We start from the raw sequence: 19,175 nt of genomic DNA, 5'->3' as shown, positions 1-19,175 counted from the left end.
ATGAAAAAATGGGGGCAAAAACAAAAGTGTATGTTTATAATTTTGTTCAGTGTAATAGCGGTTTAAAACGGCTTGAAACTGTCCGTCTTGAACACAGTTTTTTGTCACCGCCCCCCCGCTGCCGCCGCCTGCTCCAGTCCACTTTACAGGCGAGGTGCAGCTCATCTCGGACGAGCCTAATGCTTCCCATCACGTCCCCCACATGGCTGTTTATTTCCTAAAGGCACTTTAACGTTGAGCCCCTTATAACATTTTGTTGCCTTTGCTCTTATTTCTGCCTATAAACAACTGACGGTTAAGAGATGTGGTTCATGTTTTTCAGTTAACGTTGAAAAGATGTTGCTGATGTTATTGCCTAATAAAAGAAGTGCCGAGCGTTTCAGTTTAATGTCTTAACGATGTGGTTGAATTTAAAAAAGCCACAGCTCGGTTTAATTGACTTTGTTCAGGAAAAGTAGTCTGAGCTTGGTCTGGTGATAGCCAATCTTTTAAAGGAACACGCCGACTTACTGGGACTTTGCAGAGCTAAGTGAACTAAGCGTCTGCTTAGGGCCCCGTGGCTTCCAGAGGGCCCCCTAACAGAGCCGGTCTATTTAAAGATAGTGTTGCTGCTAATAGGTCTCACATTAGTCTTTAATGCTTATTTGCGGATGGCCGTCATGTTGAATGTAAACAAGAAGCTGCTCGGTCGCTTCTCTATCGTCATCGTGTTAAACCCGCCAATAGCGCGCCAGGTGGATAAGCCAGTTTGTGATTGGTTCCCACAGATGTGTAACTGGAGCAGGATAGATAGACGTACAGGTCTCCAGCCTGAGCTGCAGGGAGGAATCAAACCAGGCAGATCTGGCTGGGTTTACCCCGTCCACAGGAAAAGCTCAGCGTGTCCGACATGTTCCGACACCTTTCATAGACAGCTCACCTGTGATTTCTCCCTTTCTGAAGGAGAAAGGTATCACCATGTCGAACGGTCTGAAGCCGCTTCCATTAACGCTGCTGCTCATTGGCTCGTAGCCGTCTGATGTCACCTGGAGAAGACAGACACAGACAGACAGGTTAACGTTTAACTGAAAACAACTTCCCGTCCGTCTCAGCGGCCTGCAGTAGAAACATGCTGCTGCTGCTACTGCTGCATCCAAGTCCCGCACACAAAGGGCCAAGGGGCACCCTGGGAAGTGTAGTGCGATGGAGCAGAGAAGAAGAAGATGGAGGATGATCATGAGGTGACTGTGATGCAGCCACAGCGATGGAGAGTGCACTGAGGAAGATTAGGAGGGAAAGCAAGACCACCACAACAATCTGCCTGGAGGAAAAAAAAATTAATATTTCCTCAAACTCCCGTATCCATAGCAACACCTTCTGCAAAAAAATCTCACAAACACCTGGGTTTTATTATTGGCTTTTAGATGTTTGCTGCGATCCCATTGGTTGAGAGAAAAAGAGAAGCGATGACATGGAGGAAAAGCGGGCGAGCGAGTATCGTTTAGGATGGAGAGAGAGAGAGAGAGGTGAAGTTTTAACCAGCAGGCAGATGGCATGAGCAATGCATGTGTGTGTGTGTGTGTGTGTCTCTGTATGTGTGTGTGTGTGTGTGTGTGTGTGTGTGTGTGTGTGTCTCTGTATGTCTGTGTGTGTGTGTGTGTGTGTGTGTGTGTCTCTGTATGTCTGTGTGTGTGTCTGTGTGTGTGTGTGTGTGTGTGTGTGTCTGTGTGCGTGTCCCTGTATGTCTGTGTGTGTGTGTGTGTGTGTGTGTGTGTGTGTCTCTGTATGTCTGTGTGTGTGTGTCTCTCTGTATGTCTGTGTGTGTGTGTGTCTGTGTGTCTCTGTATGTCTGTGTGTGTGTGTGTGTGTGTGTCTCTGTATGTCTGTGTGTGTGTGTGTGTGTGTGTGTGTGTGTGTCTCTGTATGTCTGTGTGTGTGTGTGTGTGTGTGTGTGTGTGTGTGTGTGTGTCTGTGTGTCTCTGTATGTCTGTGTGTGTCTGTGTGTGTATGTCTGTGTGTGTCTGTGTGTCTCTGTATATGTGTGTGTGTCTCTGTATATGTGTGTGTGTCTCTGTATATGTGTGTGTGTCTCTGTATATGTGTGTGTGTCTCTGTATATGTGTGTGTGTGTGTGTGTGTGCGCTTACCATACGTTATGTAAAGGATCATTTCACCCTCAATCACAAATACATGTATGGTGTGTTCATTGAAGTGAGCAAGTTGTTTTTGAGTGTGTGTGTATGTGAATGTGTGCATTGGGGGTACCCAGGGCTGGAAGCCAGCTCCGAGGGCGGCCTGTTGCTGTAGAGACCTCTTCTCTTGCATCATGGGTACCTCATCAGTAGCCTAAAGAGACGACAGTAAGGGTTAACATCTGACCACACACACACACTGCTGTGGCCTCGTAGGTAAGTCCTGGTCTTTAAACTGAAGGCATGAGGTCAAAAGGTTAATCTGCAACCAACAACTGCAAATTGTAATGATATAATATCATTATGTGGTAACTAGAGTGCTGATCGGGCCGCATTTTTCTGTCCGAGCCCGACAGGCATTAAGATATTTCTGTCCGAGCCCGACACAGTTCAAATCTCATATTTCCTCAGACCAATGACACATGTACGTGTGTTTGAGTGGAAAGCTTTTATTAAGCAGCTGTAGGAAGGCATTCAGAAATGTCAACAGTGTGTGTGTGTGTGTCTGTGTGTGTCTGTGTATCTGTGTGTCTGTGTGTCTGTGTGTGTGTCTATGTCTGTGTGTCTATGTCTGTGTGTGTCTGTATGTCTGTATGTCTGTCTGTCTATGTGTGCGTGTGTGTCTGTGTGCGCGTATGTCTGTGTATGTCTATATGTGTGTGTATGTGTCTATGTGTGTGTGTGTGTGTGCTCGCGTGCGTGCATGCGTGTGTATATGTGTATGTCTGTGTGCGTGTGTGTCTGTATGTCTGTATGTCTGTGTGTGTGTGTGTTTGTATGTCTGTATGTGTGTGTGTGTGTGTGTGTGTGTCAAAAATGTACCTTTGCATCAAGTGAAACAGGCCCATTGGCTACCTACATAATAAGCTGTTTTAAATGATGGGACCCGAACCCCAACATCATTTCTAAATATCTGTCCCAACCCGGCCCACACTCTAGTGGTAATGCAGTGTATGTACACAACTCAAGAGTGGGCTAATTAGCTTCTTATGACGTTGACGTGAATGGACACCAGCAGCTGCCTAAACACCCTCGAGACCACATACACAAGCGTTGCATTTAAGGAGCTAAGTGAGATCTCCATCCGTCTTCCGTTCAAAGCTGCAAAAGATGACCACCTCGGCTTACGTGAACCCATTTTTGGAGTGTAATGAGCACAATCCTGCATTACGTCCCTCACCATGACTTTGAAGGGACTCCGTGGGATGTTTTCGCCTCCGAAGCGGACGTAGATGACGTAGTTCCCGGGCGCTGGCGCAGTGTAGAAGATGTCGAAGGTGCCGTCCTCGTTCTCCAGCACCTCGGCCTCCACCTCGCTGCCGTCGGGCTGAACCACCACACAGCTCACCTTCCCTTTCCCAGCAGCCTTAGCATTCACCACCAGGCCCAGCTCCTCGCCGATGGCCACCGTGGGACCCACACCTGGCCCTGAGAGCAGGTGGAGCACACTTTATTAGGTTAGTTTCTTTGTTTATTGTTAGTTTGACAAGAACAAAACAGACAAAACGAGAGACAACAGACAGGATCATCATACGTAAAGTGAAATGCTTGACATCATGAAAAACAGGATATGAAAAGAAAACAGGTTACATTGTGAAATCAAACAAAATAAATATCAAGTCAAGAAATCACTTCAGATTCAAACAAGAAAAGAAAAAAGCAACTAAAACGTTGAGAAAAGGGACAAAAATCGGGAAAAACTTCAAAAATGTTGAGGAAAGCTTCAAAAAAGGTTGAAAGAAAGACAAAAACGTCGAAAAAAGTGACAAAAATAGTGACAAGAACGTCAAAAAAGCGATAAAAATGTCTAAAAAATGGACAAAAAAATCAGGAAAGCTTCAAAAAAGGTTGAAAAAAAGACAAAAATGTCTAAAAAAGGGACAAAAAAAAATATAAAAATCAGGAAAAACTTCAACAACATTGAGGAAAGTTTCAAAAAAGTTGAAAAAAAAAGAGACAAAAACATCAATAAAAGTTCAAAAAAAGACAAAAATGTCTAAAAAAGGGACAAAATTTGGGAAAAACTTTAACAACGTTGAGGAAAGCTTCAAAAAAGTTGAAAAAAGACATAAAGGTTGAAAAAAGTGACCAAAAAATGGACAAAAACGTCAAAAAAAAAGTGACAAAAACATCAAAAAAAAGGGACAAAAATGTCTAAAAAAGGGACAAAAATCAGGAAAAAACTTAAAAAATGTTGAGGAAAGCTTCAAAAAAGGTTGAAAAAAAAGACAAAAACGTCAAAAAAAGTTCAAAAAAAGTGACAAAAATGTCTAAAAAAGGGACAAAAATCAGGAAAAACTTCAACAACGTTGAGGAAAGCTTCAAAAGACGTTGAAAAAAAATAGACAATGTTGAAAAGAGTGACAAAAACGTCATCAATAGTTCAAAAAAGTGACAAAAACATAAAAAAAAGTTCAAAAAAAAGGGACAAAAATCAGGAAAAACTTCAACATTGAGGAAAGCTTCAAAAGACGTTGAAAAAAGAGACATTAAGGTTGAAAAAAGTGACCAAAAAAAAGTGATAAAAACGTCAAAAAAGGGACAAAAACGTCAAAAAAGTGACAAAAACATCAAAAAAAAGGGACAAAAATGTCTAAAAAAGGGACAAAAATCAGGAACGCTTCAAAAAAGGTTGAAAAAAGAGACCTTAACGTTGAAAAAAGTGACAAAAAAAGTGATAAAAACGTCAAAAAAGGGACAAAAACGTCAAAAAAGTGACAAAAACGTCATAAAAAGTTCAAAAAAAAGGGACAAAAATGTCTAAAAAAGGGACAAAAATCAGGAAAAACTTCAACAACGTTGACGAAAGCTTAAAAAAAGTTGAAAAAATAGACAATGTTGAAAAGAGTGACAAAAACGTCATCAATAGTTCAAAAAAGTGACAAAAACATTAAAAAAAGTTCAAAAAAAACTTCAACATTGAGGAAAGCTTCAAAAGACGTTGAAGCTTTTTTTGGTCATTTTTTTTGGGAAAAAAATGACCAAAAAAAAAGTGATAAAAACGTCAAAAAAGTGACAAAAACATAAAAAAAAGGGACAAAAATGTCTAAAAAAGGGACAAAAATCAGGAACGCTTCAAAAAAGGTTGAAAAAAAGAGACCTTAACGTTGAAAAAAGTGACCAAAAAAAGTGATAAAAACGTCAAAAAAGTGACAAAAACGTCATAAAAAGTTCAAAAAAAAGTGACTAAAAAAAAGGGACAAAAATCAGGAAAAACTTCAACATTGAGGAAAGCTTCAAAAAAGTTGAAAAAAGAGACGTTAAGGTTGAAAAAAGTGACCAAAAAAAGTGATAAAAACGTCAAAAAAAAGTGACAAAAACGTCAAAAAAAGTTCTAAAAAAGGGACAAAAATCTGGAAAAACTTCAACAACGTTGTGGAAAGCTTCAAAAGACGTTGAAAAAAAGAGACATTAACGTAGAAAAAGCAATGTCTCAGAGAGAAAGTCAGTTATAATAATATAAATGAACTATTTCTATCCACTCAGCGATGTACTGGTTACTGCTACCCGCTACAAGTATTTCTATAAATATCTGTCCTGCTTTTTTTAGCTAAAAGTACATTTCCCAAATACATAACACTGAAATTAAACTCAGGCTTTATGCTGATGAATCCCCCCCACTGCTTTTTAACGTGGTATTTATTTAGTTTTATTCATATATTGACGTTCTGTTTGAGACATTTCATCCATGGTCACGTACCGGTGACGGTGCACTTGCTGGCGTCTCCAGTTGCCGTGGCACGAACCCTATAAGGCGAGGCGGGGATGTCGTCTCCGCCGTACTTAATGACGATGGTGTACCGGCCCGCACGGTCGGGGATATAAGACACCAGGTACGTCCCGTCATCGTTGTCGTGGATACTGAGCTGCTTAGGTTTACCATCCTGGTCCTGGAGTAGAAGCAGGAAAAACAAGGTAGGACAGGTAGTTTAAGGGTGATACATTTTCTTTCATTTGTGTAATTACTGAGTGTGTGTGTGTGTGTGTGTGTGTGCTTGTTTTACTATATTCGTGGGGTCCAGGGAATACAGTATACTTGTGGGGTCTGCACAGCCTTGTGGGGCCCAAAATACTGGACCCCACAAGTTTGAGGGTTAAGACTTGGTTTTAGGATTAGGGTTAGAATGAGGTTCTGGTTAGGGTGAGGGTAAGGTTAAGGTTAGGCATTTAGTGGTGATGGTTAAGGTTAGGGTAAGGGGCTAGGGAATGCATTATGTCAATGATGGGTCCCCACAAAGATAGTGCCACAAACGTGTGTGTGTGTGTGTGTGTGTGTGTGTGTGTGTGTGTGTGTGTGTGTGTGTGTTACTGACGGTGATGAGCACGCTCAGTTGGCCCTGGCCGGCGTCCTTGGCGTCGATGTTGAACTCCACGGGGAAGCTGGCTGGTACGCCACTGGTCAACCCCGGGCCGCTGGCTCGCACTTTACTGGCATCGTGAGTGGGCAGCACCCGAAACTTGAATGGACTGAAGAGACCACAGACACAGTTACTACTGATCTGTAGGAACAACAGTACTGTGCCGCCGTGCTCCTGAGCAAGGCACTCAAAGCCCACAAACACAGTAAGTGGACTTACGGTTTGGCAGTTGTTATTTTAGTTGACAAACTGCCTAAAAGAACAGCCATGAAAATAGAAACAGCAGCTCTACTGACTTTACAGGCTAAATATTTTTTTTCAATCAGTCCCACAAAAAATAGATCAAAGTCACCACGCCATGCCACGCAGCTGACATGCTCACGCCACGCAGCTGACATGCTCACGCCACACCACACCACGCAGCTGACATGCTCACGCCACGCAGCTGACATGCTCACGCCACGCTCACGCCACGCAGCTGACATGCTCACGCCACGCTCACGCCACGCAGCTGACATGCTCACGCCATGCTCACGCCACGCAGCTGACATGCTCACGCCACGCAGCTGACATGCTCACGAAAGAGTGTGAGTGTGTGTGATCAAGCTTTCAACGTTTGTGTCAATGCAAGTCAACTAACACCTGATCCCTAAGGCCACCCACACACTGCCTGCATGGCGTGAGTGTGGCGTTTCTGTTGCGTGTCAGCTGCGTGGGTGGCGTGGCGTGAGCGTGATGCTTTCTGTTGTGTGTCAGCTGCGTGGGCGTGGCATAAGCGTGGCGTTTCTGTTGCGTGTCAGCTGCGTGGCGTGAGCGTGGCGTTTCTGTTGCATGTCAGCTACGTGGCGTGAGCGTGGCGTTTCTGTTGCGTGTCAGCTGCGTGGCGTTTTCTATGTACTTCTATATCTGAACGTCAACAACTTCTCAGTCCCTTCCCCCTTTCTGCTAAAGCCCAAAACGGTCTCCTAAGCCCCTCCCCCCACAAGGGAGAATGAATGCGTGTGCATGAGCAGTGATTGACACACAGTTAGACACCCCCCCCCCTGGTCCTGATTGGTCCATCTGAACAGTTAGACACCCCCCCCCTGGTGCTGATTGGTGCATCTGAACAGTTAGACACCCCCCCTGGCCCTGATTGGAGCATCTGAACAGGGAGTGGTGGATGTTTGTAAATCTCTCTCCAGGCTGTAGGTGGAGCCAGAGGAGCTGATTATTTTAATGACCTGCTTCCTGTAGTTCTACTGGAACATAGGGTCAGTTTCAGCAGATATGACAGAAAGGGAGTTTTAGAAGTCTTACCTACTGCACCTTTAAGGAGAATGGTAAAGGTTGGTGACAACAAAAAAATAGATCTGAATATCCACAGATTCTGCAGATCTGATTTTGTTCACTCCTGAACATTAGCACCTCTGTACTGCAGTACTGCTCAGTACCTGCGTGGGACGTCCTCCTCTGCGTACTGGACAGCCACAGAGTACAGTCCCTCCACAGATGGAGTGTAGGACACCAGGTGCGTCCCGTCTCCGTTGTCCGTCACCGCCACAGGTTCCGCGGCCCCTTTAGGGGTGGTGATGGCCACGGCCAGCGGCGCCACGCCGGCCTTCCTGCAGTCCACTGTAAAGGATTGTGGGATTTTGGCCCTGACCCCTGACCCAACACCGGGACCAGACACCTTGACCTTACTGGAGTCCACCACGTCTTTCACGGGGACCTTGAATGGACTTCCTGGAAATAACAGGAAAATAAAATGTTAGGCTAACTATCGGCTAATACTGTACTACTACTACTGTACATTTCTTGACATGGTTTCTGGGTAATGTGGTTCCTGCATCCTGAAGCATTCTGTACCTCCAGCTGCCTTCACACAGCAGAACCACAAACCAACAGCTGTCTATGAAAAGGTGTCAAACAAGGAGACCACGCTGAGCTTTTCCTGAACAAAGTCAATTAAACTGCAACCACATCTTTAAAACATTAAACTGAAACACTCGGCACTTCTTTTATTAGGCAATAACATTCGTTGTTTACAGGTGGAAATGAGAGCAAAGCCAACTAAATGTTATAAGGAAATCAACATTAAAGTGCCTTTAGGAAATAAACCGACATGTGAGGGACAATTTTCATGACAATATATCTATCTAGATTTTAAAGTGCTCATATTCTGCTCATTTTCAGGTTCATAATTGTATTTTGAGGTTGTACCAGAATAGGTTTACATGGTTTAATTTTCAAAAAACACCATATTTTTGTTGTACTGCTCATTGCTGCAGCTCCTCTTTTCACCCTGTGTTCAGGTCTCTGTTTTAGCTACAGAGTGAGACCTCTCACTGCTGGAACATCTTTGTTGGCAGTCGCACATGCTCAGTAGCTAGGTAAGGACTACATGCTCAGTAGCTAGGTAAGGACCACATGAGCTAGCTAGTTGTTTCTCCAACTTCAGTAGTACAAGGCAGGATTAGCCGGGAGACTTCTTCTAAACAAGGGATCTCACCGGGGATGTGCTCTCCTCCGTAGGTGATGTTGACGTCGTAGAGGCCGGGGGTGAAGGGAACATACTCCACGCTGCAGCTGCCATCTTTGTTGTCTTTGCACGACATCTTTGACTCTGACGGACCCTCCACGGTGATGCCGAGACCGCCAATACCTGCCCCTCTGGTGACGCATCAACACACCCAAAATCAGCAATAGTGTGACCTGAAGCTAGATACTTTTTCACTGCAACAAAACGCTACACCAAGGGTGTCAAATTCATCTTTGACTGTATTATTGTATGTGTCATATAGTCTTCTCACTTACAGTTTGGTCCTAAAGAAGTCAGGAAAAAGTTAGCTCAGCCATCATAGCAAAAAAAAGGGCCCAAAAACGTCGGAAAAAGTGACAAATCGCGACCAAAACTAGGTGGGCCAATATGTATTGTGAACCTAAACTGATATGCGGGCCGGATCATAATCTGCGAGGGGCCTTGAGTGTGACACATGGGCGCTACACGAATCAAAACTAGTCTGTGCCCTTTCGCTGCCAACCCTACCTGGTGATGATGTTGAAGTGGTTGGGCTTGTCCGTCAGGGCTTGTTGCAGCCCGGGGCCAGTAGCCACCACCCTGGTGGGGTCACATCCCTCTGACACAGACACCCTGAATGGGCTCTTAGGAACCGCAGTGTCGTCATACAGAACCTGCACGCTGTGGACGCCTGAAAACACAGCCCGGGACAGACAGCAGCTGATTAACTCACACGTAGAGGGGTTGAAATTAATCACATAATCAATGCATGGAATCACGGACGTGGACGATGCTGCATTGATAATCGGCCGGGTCGATTATTTCTGTTTACTATTTAATGTATGCCACAACCTTTCTGTTTACATATTGTGGTATGTGTTACACATTCAGGAAGGGCCGTGTGCTCAGTGCTGTAGGTTGATGTATCCAGTTTATTTAGTATCAGAGCTCTGCAGAATGTTTGGTTTTTGAAGCTTGAAAAGCTATGAATTAAATATCCTATATGGCTTTAATAGAAACGTATTTGATGCATCGTGAGGCATCGAGATATCAAACTGAAAACCTGATAGTCGAAACGAAATGGGAGATCAGTGAAGATTCACACCTCTACTGACACGTTCTTGTATTTTGTCTTGACTGTTGTCGTTAGTGTTCATCTTGCCTCTCAAACTATCAGGGTGTTGCGTGATTGTTACTGTTTTTTCTTATTATGTACCTGCCTAGGGACAATAGATGCAAATTACGCTGCCTCCTGATAGGTTGGATATTTCAGCATTCAGGTTTTCAAATGTATTTCATATCTTGTATGTAGTGTACTACACAAGAAGGTTAGTCTGGGGACAACCTTCACCCACAGAAATAGATAGCTTGGATTTGTTGTTCATAGAGACACTATGGGTACATGCTCTTAGGAGTGTGTACACAGGGTTACCTCCCTTTCTAGGAGAGAAACCTTGGTATATACATTTTGTGCATGTCAACTGGTCTCCCTTTCATGCTTTCATTCCATCTTTCTTATTTTATCTATTGTGTGAGTGTGTATATGAAAGTGAGTATTGTCTTAGAGGCTGCACAAGCACATTACGTTGTATGGTTCTACTGCAAAATGACAAAGTCTATTCTATTCTTAATTAGCTATGGTGCTAACTCTAGCATATTTACATTGTGTACTTGCACCGATGTCCATTAATATGCACTGTCCCTACCTAAATAAACAATTAAATAAAAATGAAATTAAATAAATTACAGTAAAATAGTTAAAAGTAAAGATTTCAGTCTTGAACACATGGGTGCAGCAGGTGCGTTACCGTTCTCAAAAGGCGTGTACTCGACGGTGTAGGTCCCGTCCGCGTTGTCGGTAATCAGACTGTCTGTCAGCGCCCCGGACGGGCTCCTGACCTCCGCCTTCACGTGGTCTCCTCCTCGCCGGGTCAGAGGATGGGCATCCACCGTGAACGATGTGGTGGCTTCTCTGAAAACAGCTGGAGAAGAGAGAAGGGATTTTTTTTTAAAATAAAAATGTATCAAATGAAGCTCACCTTCACATCGAAAGGAGCCAGTTGAGGTGGTTTGGGCATCTGGTAAGGATGCCCCCTGGGCGCCTCCCTAGGGAGGTGTTCCAGGCACGTCCAGCTGGGAGGAGGCCTCGGGGGAGACCCAGGACTAGGTTGAGGGACGTCCAGCTGGGAGGCGGTCTCGGGGAAGACCCAGGACTAGGTTGAGGGACATCCAGCTGGGAGGAGGTCTCAGGGAAGACCCAGGACTAGGTGGAGAGACGTCCAGCTGGGAGGAGGCCTCGGGGGAGACCCAGGACTAGGTGGAGTGATTCTTTCTCCAACACGGCCTGGGAACGCCTCAGGATCCCCCAGTTGGAGCTGGTTAATGTGGCTCGGGAAAGGGAAGTTTGGGGTCCCCTGCTGGAGCTGCTCCCCCCGCGACCCGACCCCGGATAAGCGGACGAAGATGGATGGATGGATGAAGCTCAGCGCAAATTCTTTCAGGAAGACTTCTAATTACTGCAATCACCACTATCTCTCCCTAAATCTATTCAGCTGTTAAGAGGCGTTCACTCTTCAGTAAACCAATCAGAATTGGCCATGGAATTCATGATCCAATCACAGCATGACATCCTGCTTTAAATGTCTCTCTCCTTGCCATCATCTGTCTTCTCAGGCAAACGTGCAACCTTCCTCCTCCCCTTCCACCTCTGGGCGTCGTCAACCAACGCAACCGGAGTCCCTTTCCGGCAGACGGCTCCGACGAAAAATATTCGTCAATGAACCTTTTTCCATGGACGAAAACTAAATAAAAACTAAATAAAAAGTCTGATATGATGACGAAGACTGTGACGAAATATAACAGACACTTTAGTCAACAAATAAAAATGAGACGAAAATGTTAGGGAGGGACGAATGGAGAAGAGATCCAATCAGAACCGGTCTTTTGTGGGACAAGTTGGGAAGAGATCCAATCAGAACCGGTCTTTTGTGGGACAAGTTGGGAAGAGATCCAATCAGAACCGGTCTTTTGTGGGACAAGTTGGGAAGAGATCCAATCAGAGCGAGTCTTTGAGGGTAGGTTGATTCATGCTGAAGCAGCAGAACCATTTTAAAAAGCTGCAGCACATGCAGGAGCAACAGCTGAACAAACAGCAGCAGCAGGTACACAGGAGGACCAGGACGCTTTCACAACAGGTTGTTTACATTATACTTAGTTGTGTTTAGTTGCAGTCTTAGTTACACAGCTTTGGCTGATTTCAGTTGACTTCGCTCGTTAGCAACACGCTAACGTTTTGCAGTGCACCCAGTCCCAGGGCAATAACATGTCTCATGAACAACAGGAATGTCAGAGCTAGGTCTAGGACGGACCGGTAAATCTGTGTCTGTATTATTCAAATGTATATTCAAACCTTAATACCAATCCATAACAGACTGATGGATACTTCCAACGACCAAACATTCTGCAGAAACATTTAGTCAACTAAGTCAGCTGTAGATTAAAATCTGCTAATATTTGGTCGACTAAAACTAGACTAAGACTAAAAGACTTAAGACTAGACTAAGACTAAAAGACTAGACTAAGACTAAAGGACGTAAGACTAGACTAAGACTAAAAGACTTAAGACTAGACTAAGACTTAAGACTAGACTAAGACTAAAAGACTTAAGACTAGACTAAGACTAAAAGACTTAAGACTAGACTAAGACTAAAAGACTTAAGACTAGACTAAGACTAAAAGACTTAAGACTAGACTAAGACTAAAAGACTAGACTAAGACTAAAGGACGTAAGACTAGACTAAGACTAAAAGACTTAAGACTAGACTAAGACTTAAGACTAGACTAAGACTAAAAGACTTAAGACTAGACTAAAACTCTAATGATATTTGGTCGACTAAAACTAGACTAAAGGACGTAAGACTAGACTAAGACTAAAAGACTAAGACTAGACTAAGACTAAAAGACTTAAGACTAGACTAAAACTAGACTAAGACTAAAAGATTTCAGATGACTAAAATAAGACTAAAACTAAATGGCGTTATTCAAAAGACTAAATCAGAATTTGCTGTCAAAACGAACACTGGTTCGGCCTCTGGGTTCCCTCTCCGCTATCACCAGTGTCTCGGCTCCTTTAAATATGTTTAATGATGGAGTCTAATCCCCAAAGACATTTCATATTATGCTTATCTACAATAAATATTTGCATATCTGCAACGAAGTCTCTCCTGATTGAAATGACAATGTGCAAACAATGTGACACTTGACCACATACATAAACAAACACACAATCATATTAAGCATTAATATGAAATAAACAATAAAAACAGAGATGTATACATACAAAATAACTGTTGCAAAAGAAAGAGGGGCTGAATGGGTTGAGTGCAAAATGTGCAAAGAATATATGGTGTGTGTGTGTATGTATATATATATATATATATATATATGTATGTATGTGTGTGTGTGTGTGTGTGTGTGTGTGTGTGTGTGTGTGTGTGTGTGTGTGTCTAGAGCTTAAAGTAAGTAAGTTGCCACCTCTACTCAGAGCAAAAGGAGCTACACACCGACCCAGATGGACCATACTGCACCTTGTCTTTCCACTCCGGGTCCAAACACTTTGACTTTGGATGTGTCGACGGCAGGATCCACCATCACCTTGGCAGGGAAACCGGGGACGGCCTTTCCTCCGTACTTCAGCAGCAGGGTGTACATGCCGGCGGTCAGGGGGACATAGGTCACTGTGTAGGTCCCGTCTTTGTTGTCCACCACCTCTGTCTTAGCTTTAACACCTGGCACAAAACAATCACATTTATATCACAGAAGTTAGGACCGTCTAAATATCTCAAATATAAGCTGTTCTTTCGAATCTTAGACTGCTATGTTAGGGCGCCTTCACACCTATAGTTCAGTGGACTCGTTTGGTTTGGTTTGCCTTTCACACTGCAGTTTGTCAAATGCACCAAACACGGTAAACACACGTCACACGATCGAGACGGTCGCTTGTTTATTGGACAGAATATCTGAATCTCGCCACTTCTGGTCTCAGAAATAATGGAGCAACACCAAATATTAGAGAAGTGTGAGAAGATTGATATCATTCTCACATGCAACTCTCAGCTTGAAAGTAAATGAACAGATGAAAGCATGTACAAGCACCAGTATGCTCATTTACAGCTAATAGTGTGTATACTGGTTACTGGTGAATGAAATCAGTGTTACCAGAGCCTGGTGCAAAGCCAGTAGGACTGGTGGGGGAGGAGTCTGGTACGGCCTCCAGGCTGAGTTGTCCCGGTCCGGCCCGGGAACAGTCCACGTTCACCACACTGGTCTCTCCAACCTGCACAGACACACAACAAGCTGGATCAGACTTTAAACTGCCACAGTCAGAGGCTCAAAGCCATTTGTTTTTGCCATTGGGAACAACTTCTAAATGAATCCAAAATCTGATTTAAACTGCTGAATGTTTTATCAGGTTTCTAAAAATGCGTAATTTTTAGCTTCTATCTTCCTCTTCAGACGCTCACCTTGGCTCTTTTCAGGCCCGACCCCGACGCCACAACCTTAGAGGGGTCGAAGGGCATCTGGATGTCGGCTTTGAATGGCGAGCCCGGGATGTGGACCTCCTCAAACAGGATGTTAACCAGGTAGTCTCCGGGCTCGGTGGGCAGGTAGGAGACGGAGCAGGTCCCGTCTCCGTTGTCCGAACACTCGATCTTGGCCTCAGTCGGCCCCTCCACCGTGAGGCCCAGACCACCCGTGCCGGCGCCCTTGGTGTCGATGGTGAACTCTGCAGGGTTTCCTACCAGACCGCCCTTCAGACCAGGACCGAAGGCCTTCACCTGGAGGGGACGATGATGATGCCATGAAGCCTCTTTTACTGCTTGATTTCATATTTATTTCATGACTTTTGTTACGATAATTATTTTCCTTCTGCTGATTCAGCCCAGTTCGTGAAATGGTCCCGTTATTGAACACATTCATGTCGTTATTTTCGTGTGGTGAGCAAAAGTAATGTATTTCAATGGGAAGCATATTCCGTGATCACAGCACGATTACGGTAGCGAGTAGTATTGATAAGGTGAAAATCTTTAATTTCCCCGTTGTGGCAGTTCATGAAATGGTCACGTTCGAAAATCGTGACCTGTACACGAATCAAGAAATCAAAATAACGTGACCATTTCACGAACTGGCGTGAGACCGGGTTGGCTGATTTCAGGCACAGGGCCATACGACATCCTGGACTCACAACAAACAAGTAAACGATAATAAAGTAAATTATCATTCATTGTCGCAGAAGGAAAACTGTTGTAGTTGTAGCTGTGCAGATGTTGTTGGAGCCAAAATTGTGATTTGGATATTAACTTCAAGTTTGGTAAATGTGTGCATCGATGCAGTGACATTCACAGTAAACTAGACTCATTGTAAACCGACAATTAGTCTTAATTGATCTTGACAATCAGATGATTGAGGCAGTAATTGCATCAGCTGGTGTATAAAAGCCAGGAGCTGTCATTCAGTTTGGGGCTTTTTGGTTTGTAGCCGTACTGTTTTCTGACCGCTGCTTCACGTAGAGCTCAGAACAGTTACGTGATTGTGAGTTGAAGTTGTTTTTTATTATATTTTATGTTTTGCTCTGCTGTTAATGCTTGTACACCATGTGGTAAGGACAGTGATCCTGAGTCTGGTTTTAAGCACGTCGACCAAGGCGCATTTCAAAGGACAAAAAGGGAACAAAAAAACGTCAGTAAGTTGCTCCCACAGTTGTGGATGCAACAAGAAAGTGTACATGCATTATTAAATGGTTTTATTTTCACTTCTTCTGTATTCTCCTTAAAAGTATGTACCGTATTTTCTGGACTATAAGTCGCACTTCTTTTCATGCTTTGGCTGGTCCTGCGACTTATATATCAAAATATATATAATGTAACATGTTTTAAATGTTATTTCATGCTGAAAACATTACCGTCTACAGCCGCGAGAGGCGCTCTAGGCTTGTGACGACTATATGCTGCTCCTAAAGACAACTGAGAAAGAAAAGAAGCTGCAGGAGACTGCAGGTAGTAAAACACGCAGCCGAAAACGGTAATCGAGCAGCAGAAGGAGAGTTTGGAGTGAGAGAGAAACTTGTGAGGGACTGGAGAAAAGGTTAGTCTTACTGCAATGAAGAAAACAAAGAAAGCTAGTCGCGCTGAAATCCAGATGGCCAGAGCTGGAGGAAGGAGTCCACAGATGGGGGCTTGAACAACGTGCTGCTGGGAGAGGCTCGTCAACAGAGCCGTTATGTTACGTTAACATAGAGGACACCTACCGTATTCAGCCCCTTGTTCTGGGGGCTGTTGGGTAGTTTAATAACTGTTAATGTGTTACGTTAACATAGAGGACACCTACCGTATTCAGCCCCTTGTTCTGGGGGCTGTTGGGTATTTAATAACTTGCCTTTCCAGATTAAATGTCTGTTCTTGGTCTTGGATTTTGTGAAATAAATTTCTAAATAAATGCGACATATATGTTTTTTTCCTCTTCATGACGCATTTTTTGACTGATGCGACTTATACTCCGGAAAATACGGTACATGCATTCTTAGAAATGTTTTTATATTTCACTTCTTCTGTATTCTCCTTAAAAGTATATAGTGGGAATAGACTGTAAACATTATCGTTACCTTGTTTTAGTGGGTTTTTTTTGTACATTTTCATGCTGGTCTTCATAAATAGACTTCATGTCATCAAGACACAGAGGAGACAAGATTGACTTCTCTAAACATCTATGCATTAAAGAAATAAACATTGGAAAAAAGAGACCAAAAAGAGTAACAACTTTAAGGGATAGAAAAGAAAAGGAAATCCTTAGGGGAGGTAGGTATGGAAACAAGAGCTGTTACCTTGCTAGGGTCTGGAGGCAGCTGGGCCTCCACAGGGAAGGGGCTCCCAGGGACCGGGTGTCCGTCGTAGGACACGTTGACTGCGTGGACCCCCTCCTCTGTGGGGGTGAAACGGACCAGACTGACGTCTGCTTTACCGGGCTGAGGCTCCATTTTACACTTTACTGCCCGCTGGCTGGGACTCAGCTATACACACACACACACACACACACACACACACACACAGTCACCTTTAGTACAAGTCTGGTTATTTTCTATATTTGTTGTAAACGATTTTGTAAACCAATACTGTGAAAAGTCAGCTTATAGTGATCTAGTCTGGATCAATGGTCAATCAAGTGCATTTCCAGGAAAGTGAAGGACACTCATTTTCTGCTCTCCGTGGGTCGCTGTTCTCAAAATCGACAAACCTCGAGCTAGGAGCTACACGCTGAAAATGGCAACTTTTGAAGAACATTTAGATCGTGTAATAAGGCAGGCCTGCTTGGTTCTTTCAGTGAATGATTGTAAAGATTTACAAAGAATATGTTTACGGCATTTCCTCTCTAACTGGGACGTTTTGGGACAGACTGGTGGAGATTGCTGTGGACAACGTTAGCACTGCTATACACTGCGATGCAGAGGCGGAGTGGCAATCAGGAGAGAAGGGACTGCCCGGCTGCTGGTCAAACTGTGCAGCCTCTGCTCAACCCGCACGGCGGGCCGCAGCAGCCTTTTATTATATTTCAGAAATATAGGGGGATCAGTGAGAGGCCCCTCCCCAAATGGCATAGCCCTGGTCGGCCTATGACGTAAAGCCTTCAAACACCTCTTTTATTCTTCGTCACATTTGGAAGTCTATCGGTAACGTTAACGGACAGTGTGTGAGTCTAATGATGGAAAGCCAAAAAAGAAAAGGGAAAGCTGGCGCTGAGATGGAGAGACTCATACCCACCCAGCCCTGAGGGCTGGTGGTCTACAACAGTTCCCGGTAGATGTCTTGCTCCCACTCCGCCGCTGCTGCGATGTATTCTGCTCAGACCCGCCGTCGCTGCGTCTGGAACTTGGCGCCGCCCAAGACGATTGTGACTGGTTTAAAGAAATGCAATCTTTTTTCTCCTATGCCAGAATGTATCTGTGGTGTAGGAAGACCTTACTCCACAGCGCTGTGGAGATAGGTCTGGCAATGCGAGACTAATAGTGATCTAAACACTCACCACTGCCACCTCCAGGCGACCTTGACCTCCTGCACCCTTTGTGTCCACCATAAACTGCTGCTCCTGATCAACCTCCGCTCCTGAAAGACATTTATCAATTAACAATGATGTAGAAATGAGTCCTAGAGAGGCCTCAATCAATACTCAATACTGCATTTAAGATTAATCACATCTTTGAGATCCTTCAAGACATCTTTGTTTATTATTTGCAAACAAGCAATTGTTGTAGTATGTTAGTATGTGAGTGAATGTGTATGTTGTACTGTAATATCTTGTCGTTTGTACTGTCCAGTCCTACCGAGGACCCTCTCGAAAATGAGATGATACATCTCAAGAGGTATTCCTCGTAAAATAAATAAATATATATATATATATATATTTTGGGCTTTTCCACCTTTATTTGATAGGACAGCTAGGTGAGAAAGGAGAGGGGGGGAGACATGCAGGAAATCGTCACAGGTCGTATTCGAACCCTGGACCTCTGCGTATATGTGCGCCTGCTCTACCAACTGAGCCAACCCGGCCACGAAATGTCATGTTCTTTTAACATTTATGTCACTTTACAGTCGGCCTACCTAGCAGGAAACAGATAACGATGGGTTTCTTACTTCCATCCAGGTTGTCCACAGTGACTTTGCTCAGATCCAGCGGGGCAGCGACGCCGACCATGAAGGGGCTCTTGGCGATGGGATCCTGTCCATACGTCACCATGATCTTCTGCTCCCCCTGCAGACACATGCAGCACGCAGATCCAAACACTTACTCCATTTTAAAAGTACTACGTAAGAGCACAGGAGGCAGCCATGCACCGGCCATGTTGACTAATCTACTGAGAACACGTCGTAAAAACCATTTGATATTATATTGGGCTGATGTGTATTGTATGTACCTATTGAAAAGGTGCATGTTTGACATACCTGTTATATTTATTTGATGTACAGGTGTTGAGTATAAAATGAGTTTGTATTTGACATACCTGTTGTACAGGTGTGTATCTGACAGTCTGGGAGTAGTCGTAGTTGTCGATGATTTCAAAGTCATTGACGGGGGAGGAGAAGGAAACATCCAGCG

The 19,175-nt window shown here is 44.1% G+C and overlaps 1 protein-coding gene across 2 annotated transcripts in view; it reads right to left on the bottom strand.

Moving 5' to 3' along the window:
* Positions 1–19,175, bottom strand: part of flnba (filamin B a) — a 114,482-nt gene that overhangs the window by 26,446 nt on the left and 68,861 nt on the right. The window contains exons 19-34 of one of the 2 annotated variants that reach the window (XM_078247630.1): positions 19,081–19,175; positions 18,713–18,830; positions 18,105–18,184; positions 16,909–17,094; positions 14,552–14,866; positions 14,247–14,364; positions 13,616–13,816; positions 10,838–11,011; positions 9,558–9,720; positions 9,021–9,181; positions 7,963–8,254; positions 6,485–6,638; positions 5,872–6,061; positions 3,352–3,599; positions 2,245–2,325; positions 920–1,025 (exon numbers count right to left, since the gene is read on the bottom strand). The exon at positions 19,081–19,175 is cut by the window's right edge and continues 60 nt beyond it. In XM_078247630.1, the coding sequence (XP_078103756.1) occupies positions 920–1,025; positions 2,245–2,325; positions 3,352–3,599; positions 5,872–6,061; positions 6,485–6,638; positions 7,963–8,254; positions 9,021–9,181; positions 9,558–9,720; positions 10,838–11,011; positions 13,616–13,816; positions 14,247–14,364; positions 14,552–14,866; positions 16,909–17,094; positions 18,105–18,184; positions 18,713–18,830; positions 19,081–19,175 (2,682 nt within the window). The remainder of the gene's footprint in view (positions 1–919; positions 1,026–2,244; positions 2,326–3,351; positions 3,600–5,871; positions 6,062–6,484; positions 6,639–7,962; positions 8,255–9,020; positions 9,182–9,557; positions 9,721–10,837; positions 11,012–13,615; positions 13,817–14,246; positions 14,365–14,551; positions 14,867–16,908; positions 17,095–18,104; positions 18,185–18,712; positions 18,831–19,080) is intronic. The other variant, XM_078247631.1, reaches the window with a different exon arrangement.

Source organism: Sander vitreus, chromosome 4, assembly GCF_031162955.1.
Source record: "Sander vitreus isolate 19-12246 chromosome 4, sanVit1, whole genome shotgun sequence".
NCBI classification, from domain to species: domain Eukaryota; kingdom Metazoa; phylum Chordata; class Actinopteri; order Perciformes; family Percidae; genus Sander; species Sander vitreus.
This window is presented reverse-complemented; position numbering and strand designations above follow the sequence as displayed.